Source organism: Podarcis cretensis (assembly GCF_951804945.1).
Source record: "Podarcis cretensis genome assembly, chromosome: 11".
NCBI classification, from domain to species: Eukaryota; Metazoa; Chordata; class Lepidosauria; order Squamata; family Lacertidae; genus Podarcis; species Podarcis cretensis.
Window position 1 is genome coordinate 65,801,568 of NC_137180.1, and position 9,295 is coordinate 65,810,862.

At 54.1% G+C, this 9,295-nt stretch overlaps 1 protein-coding gene across 1 annotated transcript; it reads left to right on the top strand.

The window, feature by feature from the left end:
* The first annotated feature begins 449 nt into the window (after window positions 1-449).
* On the top strand, window positions 450-7,787 carry SPATA31F1 (SPATA31 subfamily F member 1). The gene is made up of 3 exons (XM_079995222.1): window positions 450-699; window positions 1,642-1,693; window positions 2,733-7,787. Exons 1-3 carry the CDS (start codon window positions 511-513, stop codon window positions 7,664-7,666), a joined length of 5,175 nt encoding a protein of 1,724 aa, XP_079851348.1. The 5' UTR covers window positions 450-510; the 3' UTR covers window positions 7,667-7,787.
* Window positions 7,788-9,295: the final 1,508 nt, after the last annotated feature.

Consider the following 9,295-nt stretch of genomic DNA (forward strand, 5'->3'; position numbering starts at 1 on the left):
AAAACATACTTTTTGTGTGTGCTGAGAATTTATTTCTTCACAAAAAGTCAGAGCAGAGAGAGGACCTCCTCTGCTGGCTACATGAATCATCTACATCCCTGCCCAAATGCCAAGAGCTAAATCAGTGGGGAGAGGAGACGACAGCAAGCGGAGCTGCCCCACTGAACTGTTTCCTTGGCGGGTTGATTTGTGGGACTTAGGAGAGAGAGACCCTCATGTTGCCTCTTTGCTTTGCTTTCCCATGTCCAGAGAGATAGAATGTGCAGCAGCCGGAACAATGAGGAAGGGGAGTCCACAGTAAGACTGAAGGGGTGCATGTTCTGGGGGTTCACTGTATTGGGTGCCTGAGGGTGACCAGGGTATGGTCTTGGCTCAGGGCAGGGTGCCCCTCTATGACATGCCCGGTGCCTTTATGAGGTGGCCTGGAACGCTGCCATGGGCTTCAGGTGGCCCAGAAAGGCAGTAGGGGGAGGCTTAGTTGTTGTGGGCCCACAGGCTTGGGCAGCCAAGATGGAGGTGTCCCACGATGACTCCTTCAGCTGCTACTTCTCCTGCTGCTTGGTCCCCTGGTTCCTCCTTGGTGGCAGCGTCGTCTTCTCCCTCCTCGTCTGCTTCTCCCGGAAGATTCTGCAGGGGAGGCTTCTTCCGGAGAAGAGAACCTGTCCGCTGTCTGCAGGTGCCTGGCCCAAGACGCCACAGGTGGGTACCTGCCTCTGAGGCGAAATGCAGCCAGGAGTTTCATGCAACACAGGCGCACAACACTGTTGCCACATCTGCAAGAACTGACCCGGTTTAGGAACTCTGGTTCTGCACCTGAGCATGTGCAGAAAGGGCGGAAGGCGGGTCAAGGCTTTGGTGGCTACTTAATGAGCCTGGTAGCAAGGGCAAAAGCTCCTTAAAGTGTCCTTTGCTCAGTCTGGGTGCAGTGCTCAATGAAGGGTGGTTTAGGAGAAGATGGGGCATAGCTGTCAACTTTTCCCTTTTCTTGAGAAGAATCCTATTCGGAATAAGGGAATTTCCCTTTAAAAAAGGGAAAAGTTGACAGCTATGAGATGGGGAGCAGCTGCTTCCACGTTTAAGCTCGCCAGAGAATCCCTCCTTTCCCCAACCTGGTGCCCTCCAGCTGTTTTGGACTCCAATTCCCATCAGCCTCAGCATCATATGGCCACACTGGCTGGGGTTGATAAGAAGAGCCAGCTGGATCAGGCCAATGGCAGGATTTGGACACAGCAACTGGGATTCAAAAGTATTTATTGTCTCCAGCTGTGGAGGCAGAGCAGAGCCATTGTCTTTATAATGTATATACAAAATCATTGTAAACAGGATAAAACATTAGCAGGATTCCATATACACTTGTAATGTAATAAGATGTATAGGTAACTTAGGAAGAGGAAAGATTGGAGAAGTATTGATATGCAGTTGAAAATAGAATTAAGAGGACCATAGATGGGATGGGGGGGAGTTAGGAAATCCAGAGTAATCTCGATATGTGGAATATGTATGATCTTTTAGTGTAAGTTTATTCTTTCTCTTTCTTTTCTCTTTCTATATTTTCTTTATGTTTGGAAATCAGATTTAAAAATTAACAAAGGCTCTTTTCCTTCCTTTGAGTAACTCTTCTCCCTCGTCTCTTCCCGACAGGCTCATCCCACGAGCAGAGACCGGCCTCAGGCAACTGTAAGACAGCCGAAAGGTAATGCAGGGCGGGTGGCCCTGGGGACACCCCAAGATCCCAGATCCCCCAAATTGGTATCGGCACCACCAGACGGTCCTGTTAGGAACCCATTTTGGAAGCAGGGCTGTTAAATCCAAACTCCTCTTAACTCTGCCAAGCTCTTTTCCTGCTCCTCTTCCAACAACTGCTGTGGCTTTCCTGTAAGCTTCCCAACCAGCAGTCGGACCAGATCCTGCTGCTACAAATGGTGCCCCCAAGGCCCAACTCCTGCATGCCCCAAAATTCTCCTCCCCCAACGTCCTTTCTGCTCCCTGCAATGGGTGCTTGTGGGAGTTTGACAGCAGGGGCCTCGCAGCCAGGTGGGTCTGCACCCCACACATTCCATAGTATGCCCTGGAAGGGAGATGCACCAAGAAAAAAGCACACCAAGCTCTTTGGCCAATATAAGTTTCAGTCGTGGGAGTGGTCCCTACTCGCAAATCAATAGTCAATTGTAACAAAAACTAAGCCATTCATAAGTATGTATTCTGACAAGGATTACAAACTCAAATGGACTAACATGAACTTACTGGTTTCTGATCCATAACTGACTTCTGACTTCTGCTCAGTCATTGAAACTAAGACCTTCACATCTCTACTCATAAACTCTTATCTCTAATTCTGTAACTAATTATTGTGTTATACATATCCTTATGAGTTTGAGTTTGTAATCCCTGTTTGAGTTTGTAATCTCTGTTTGAGGCCTCTAAATCACACATCCTTATCCAGAGGCATTCCCTCGCCTTAATTTTACACTTGCTGAAAAATCAAGTCACATTCTCAGAAGGAAAAGCGTGCTGGCATTGTCAGAGCTAGATGCCTGATTCAGCGAGAGAACAGCGTGTCTGCTGCCTCTCAGGATAGCTCAAGGCCGAGCTTTTCCTGCGCAAACATCCTTGACACATGCTTAATACCATCTCCCAACAATATCCTTTCATGCTCCCTTTCACAGTCTTTGCATGTCGGAAGCCTGTGCTGTCATTCCCACTCCAACAGCTCGCTCTCTTCTCCTCTGCAGACCTCCAAGGGCAGCAGCCTGGGCTGGCGCGGGATGGCCCCTCGCCCAGGACCCCTCGCCAGGACCCCATCCGCCACCTGCTGTGTGCCGACCCCGCCTGCACCCTCTGCGACAGGGTGGCTGTGCAGGCCAGACGGCTGGCTTACCCCAGAGGACGGGGCCCCCCACCTTCGCCAGCACCGCTGGACCCCAACACCTTGTGCCTGGAGTACTCCAGCTGCCTAGACATGTCCAAACCGCCCACTTCTGTCACTTTGCTCAGGAGCGACAGCGAGCCTGGCCCCACCGGTGACCTCTCCCTTTCCACTCCGGGAGCACTACCTGCGCCCTGCAAAGGTCCTCACCAGCTCAGGACACAGAAGAAGCCGAGGGCGGCGAAGAAGGCTAAGCAGGAGGGTCTCAGGGGCCTGGAGGAATGCATGTGCTGCTCTGAGGACTGGGCGGAAGAACAGGCCGCCCTCAGCACCTCCACCTTCACCTTCTCGGAGATCTCCTTCACCAGCAGGACAGACTACAGCTCCTCTTCTGCTCGGTCCAGGACATCCCTGGAAGTCACCCTCCAGCAAGTCTCTGAATGTTCGCTGCGGATGGAGAGCAGCACATCTTCCAGGGTATGGGGAGAGCCTGTGGAGGAGGAAGCCTTTGGCAGGAAGAGGAAATCCCCAAGGACCAGCCCCTCCAGAGGACGTCCCAAGAGACGAGGGCGCGCCAGGGAGAAAGGGTCTCCCCTTTTTTGTAGGAAACGGGGGTCTCTGAGGGCAGAGTTTGCTCCCACAGACACTCCCTTCCTGAAGGAGGCTGCCCGGGCAATCTTGGAGTGGCATGTGCTTTGGAAGCGAGCCCAGCATGCCCTGGGGCTGCCCCAGTCCCTCCTGCGCTCTCTCCGGGCCTTCATGCCCGCTGCTCCAGGTTCTGCCCCCCGAAAGGCCACGGGGGACGTTGTGTCTGTGACCCAGCCTCAGGCGCCCTCCTTTCTGAGCGAGGACTCCAGGGCAAGACTCGAGAAGCACCTCCAGAAGATGGTGCGCCTCAAGCGCTGGGGGCTGCCACAGAGGGTGCGAGAGGCCCTGCAACACATGCACCCAGCCGCACCACGGAAAGTGCTCCGGAGCGAGGGCCGAGGGCTGGCGAGTTCAGGGGCCGGAGGAGCACAGCAGGAAGCCAGGGCCGTGAGCTTCAGACCCGCTGGTGCCTCTCCAGTGAAGCTCCCTCCGCCTGCCCAGAAGATGCCCGCCTCCCTGCTGAAGCCATTTCCCCTGGGCTGGAAGTACCTGCAGCCAACAAGCCATCTCCACCCGCAGGCGGAAGCAGAGAGAGTGGCGCTTGTTCCTGAGCAGGCCCATCTCCAGGTGGCTCTCCCTTCTCGCCACGGAGCCCCCAGGCTGCAGCCTCCTGCCCCACCTCTCCCTGCTCTGGAGTTTGTGGCGTCCACTGCCTTGGACGGCCTGGAGACCCACGCCCTCCGGAAGAGGCTCCAGCACCAGTGGGGCCTCCCCGGCCTCCTCCAGAGGTCCCTGCAGCGCTTCTTCCCGGCTCCTCCGCCCCGGCCACCCACCCATCGCCTCCTCGTCCCGCGGGGCTTCCAGCAAGTGCGCCCTGCCATCGGGCAGCTGCCCTGCATCCCGCCAGAGACCAAGAAGCTGCTGGAAAGCCACCTCAAGAGAGTTGTGATAGAGAGGCGCTGGGGCCTCCCCAGGCGGGTCTTGGAGTCCCTCCAGCACTTCCGGGGGCCCTCTCCCCTGCCGACAAGGGAGAAGGTCTCTCGGCCCCAGGGAGCGAAGCGGCTTCCACCCCAAAAGCTACTCGCCCTGCCAGAGAGGGGGGCCGACTCCTCCCCAGAGAGCCGCTGGGACTCCAGGCATCAGGCCTTGCAGCGGCAAGTGGCCAAGAAAGCCCTGGAGACGCAACTGGGCCTCTTTTCGCCTGTGGTGCGTCTGTCGCAAGAACTCAGCCGCCGAGTGGGCAGAGAGCCCCTTCCCAGGGTCCTGCCGCAGGGGCTGAGACCTCTCCGGCCGAGATCGCAGGCCTTCCCCTTCCTGGAGGAGTCTGCGCTGCAGTCGATTGAACTGAACCTCGTCCGGAAACAGCTGGCCTACCGTTGGGGGCTGCCCACCCTCTACAGGAGGTCCGTGGCCCTCCTGGTCCCCGGCCCTCCGCTCTCGCCCGCGGCCGGCACAACTGCAGCCAGGTTCGCCGCAACAGAGACCCTCTTTGTTGGCACTGAGGTCCGGGGAGATCTGGAGTGGCACGTCAGGAGGAAGCAGGTGCAGCACACCTGGGGGCTGCCTGGCCTGGTCCAGCGCTCCCTCCGCAACCTTCTCCTCGCCACCCCCCAGCTGTGCCGCCAGAGGTCTGGGCAGGGGACTGTGACCATCCTCCAGGAGAGGCCCTTGTTCCTCCGCAAGGAAACCCGGCATAAACTGGAGCTGAATGTGCGGAAAAGGGTCGTTCTCCAGCGGTGGGGGCTGCCCAAGTTGGTACTGGAGTCCCTGCGCTTCCTCTTTCCAGAGATGCAGCTCCAGCCCCCCAGGAGGGAAGCACCAAAATCTCCCCTGGCTCTGCCTGAGGGACACAGCCCTGGCGACCGCAACAGAGGAGGCTACCTGGGGGCTTTGGCTAGTGTCATGGCGACTCCCCGGAAGGCTCACCTGGTGGTCTTGAACCACCAGAAGATGGAGCAGCACGTGGCAAAGAGGTCCGTGGAGGTGCTCTTGGGGGTCTTCCCTCCCGTGGCCCAGCTTTCGTGGCGCCTCGCCTCGCTCTCCACGAGGCCGTTGCTCCCCCGGCTGATACGTCCCGGCCAAGGTGCCCTTCGACCTCACAGCAGCAGCTTCCTTCCTTTCGTCCGCCCAGAGGACGTGGGTCAGATTGAGCTAGCCGTTTGCCGGAGCCACCTGGCCTCCCTCTGGGGGCTGGGGGTGCGCTACACGGAGGTGCTGCGGGTGGTGCTCTGTGGGCCACCCGCTCGGCCTCTCGCCCCCCAGCAGATGGGCCAGGAGTTCTTGGAGGCCCAGACACCATTCCTGGCCCAGTCGGACAGAGATGTCCTGGAGCTGTGCGTCAGGAAGAGACGGCTGCAGCACCAGTGGGGGTTGCCTGCTCTCATCCAGAGGTCACTGAGGGCCTTCATGCAAGGCTCTCCCCTCCTGCCTCTCCTGCTGACTGGCCGTAGGGCCAGGATCCAAGTGCTTGTCCTGGAACAGGAGCTGCTCTTCCTCCCGGGGACGACCTGTAACCACCTGGAGCTCCACCTGCAGAAGATGAAGCTGCAGCGGCAGTGGGGGCTTCCCAGAAGAGTCCTGCAGTCCTTGAAGATCTTTGCCCCTTTGGGTCTTCTGAGCGAGGTGGGGAGGGGCAGGCCTTGGACACAGAGGCCCCCACAGCCCCCTCTGGAACAGCTGGTGCCCGTAGGAGCCGTGGCCTTTCCCCAGGGGAGCCGGGGCCAGTTTGACGTACAGGAAAAGGCTGAGGAGGAGGAGAACATCCCACAAGAGGAGGAGCAGGAGAGCAGGGAAGGGTCCTTGAGCAGAGAAGAGGTCGCAGATAAATGCAGCAGCAGCAGCAGCAGCAGCCCAGAGAGCTGGCACAACACCAAAGAGGCTCCAACGTCCCATGAGGAATGTGCCAAATATGCTGCCTCACGCCCAGCCTCCTGCGCCCACCAGATTGGCAAGGGAAGCAGGACATGCCAGGCACTAGAGCAAAAAGTCCTTGATGGGGACCGGGCTCTGCAGAGGACCCAGCCCAGAAGTGAAGGCAAAGGAGAGCAAGGAGGCCCACCTCAGTTCCTGCCCACAGGAGAAGGCATCTTCTTGGGCCGCCACAGGGACACTGACAAGAACCTGTCCCTGCTTGGCTCAATCGTGGAGAAGAAGCTGGGCCTACAGCAGGGGATCCACATCTGGCTGCATGACCAGGGAAGGCAGACGGAGGGGAGCCTGCCACGGGGCCACCAGGGGCCTGGCCTTCATGAGGACCAGAGGCATGCAATGGAAATTGGAGCTCAACATCACTGGGGTGCCATAAGCTATGCAGGAGAAGCTGTCACTGTGAAGTGGGAAGAAACCCAGTGTTGCTTTAGTCAAGTAGCAGACTCTGCAGGGCAGGCTGGTGAGGAGGCTCAAGGCCTGGGTTCAGCCCCCACCCCCAAAGTGCAGCTGCTCCAGGCAGGCAGGATGGAGTCCCGGGTCAGGCTTGAAGAATCTTCTGTAAGGGCAGCTTCATGGATGCCCTCGGAAATGGGCAGAGGGAGGAGTGGGGCGAGAGACACAAGGCCCACCACAAAGGGGGAAGGGAGAGGCACGCTCAGTCAAGATGGGCTGCTTGGAAGTGGAGGACAGAGATGGAGCAGCAAGGAGCAGAGATGGAGGAGCAAGGAACAGAGTTTGAGGAGCAGGGAGCAGAGATCAAGCAGCAAGGAGCAGAGATCGAGCAGCAGGGAGCAGAGATCGAGCAGCAAGGAGCAGAGATCGAGCAGCAGGGAGCAGAGATCGAGCAGCAAGGAGCAGAGATCGAGCAGCAGGGAGCAGAGATCGAGCAGCAAGGAGCAGAGATCGAGCAGCAGGGAGCAGAGATCGAGCAGCAGGGAGCAGAGATCGAGCAGCAAGGAGCAGAGATCGAGCAGCAGGGAGCAGAGATCGAGCAGCAAGGAGCAGAGATCGAGCAGCAGGGAGCAGAGATCGAGCAGCAAGGAGCAGAGATCGAGCAGCAAGGAGCAGAAGTGTAGCAGCAAGGAACGTAAGCTGAGCACAAGTGACCAGAAATCAAGCAGCAGAAAAAAGAGATCAAAAATTGGGGCCTGGATATTCTGTGGCAGAAAACAGAAATCCGAGGGCAGGGCCCAAAATTCAAGCAAGCGTCGAGGAAGGTCTCGGAGCCAAGTGCAGAGCAAACGAGGGCGCGGAGGCAGCCATTTGCCAAGAGCCCAACCATAGCAGCACTGAAGGACCCAGAATTTATTTATTTACTGACATAGTTACGTTTTATATTCACGAGAGACCTCATTAAGTAAATTCTCTAGGCACCAAACAAAATAAAAAGAGAGTAAGAATCTGAGGGTTGTGTTGGAGCCATCACTGGGTTGCCATGTGTCCTCTTTTTCTGGGGTAAAATTTCTGTCCAGGTGCATTTTTCAAATTTGCCATTATGTCTCTGGCTATACTTCTCGATGAGACATAGGCATAACTGGGGGTTGAAGACTTGCTTTCCTCTTCTCTTCTCCTGCCCCCCCCCAGCAATGTATCACAGCTTCTACAGCCTACATATAGTTGTTGTTGTTTAGTCATCTTAGTCGTATCCGTGATCCCATGAACCATGCCTTGGAAACTCTCACTTTCTTCTCAAAGCTCCTCCTTTTTTATGTCCATGGAGTTTTCTTGACAGGGATACTGGAGTGGTTTGCCAGTTCCTTCTCCAGGTGGATCACATTTAGTCTAAACTCTCGGCTATGACCTGTCCGTCTTGGGTGGTCCTGTGTGGCATGGCTCACAGCTTCTTGGAGTTATTCAAGCCCCTTCGCCACGACAAGGGGTATTTAAAATGAGAGTTCTCATAGCACCCTCTTTTTTGCTCTTCATAATATGACAACCCTAAAAGAATCCATAGTCGGCTTAAGAGACAACATCAGCCGATTTCATTGCTGAATAATGATTGTAAGTTATATGCATGGATTATGGAAAATCAGCTGAAAAGTGGTGTTAAGGGACTTCATATATCAAGATCAAGCTGGATTTCAACCAGGTAGACATTTGTGTAATAATGTTAGAAACATTATAGACATAATAGAGTATTTAGAGGTAAGAAATGAAAAACAAGCAGCATTAATATTTTTGGATGTGGAGAAAGCCTTTGACAACATTTTTTTTTTTTTTGGTAAATAATTTTTATTCATTTTCCAATAGTAATAAAAAAACATTCATATTGATAACAAATTAAACCAAATCTTACCAAATTCAAAAAACAATACATCCAATTATATAGTCTAAATTAATTAATTTCAATAGGGACTTCACGTGTTCTACATTTCAAGAGCTAATATCCCTCCTTTATATTCTGCTGATACTGATCTTCTGCTCCAGCAGTCACTGGTTTAAATCTCTCTCTTGTTTTATTTTACCATTCCTTATTTATAGTCGCGTAGGGGACAATTTTCCCATATTGTTCTCAGTCTTAATATTTTAAAATATTAAATATTTTTTAAAAAAAATTAAAAATATTAAGGCCTTTGACAACATTTTTTGGTCATTTATAATTAAGTTGTTGGAAAAGAAGGAGTCTGTAGATAGATTTGTAAAAGGAATCAAGGCAATGGTTACAGAGCAAACCGCAAATTTGATTGTGCATAATTCTGTGACTGAAAATTGTAAAATATTGGAGGGTACAAGATACGGGTTTCCCCTATCACTGCTCTAGAGATGCTGGCAAGAAGAATAAAAAATAAATAAATCCAGATATAAAGGGGATGCAGGTGGGCCAACAGAGCTATAAATTAAAGGCCTTTGCTGATGATGTAGTGATGCCCATAGAGGAACTGCTGTCGTGCACCCGGGGTGTTGGAAGAAATT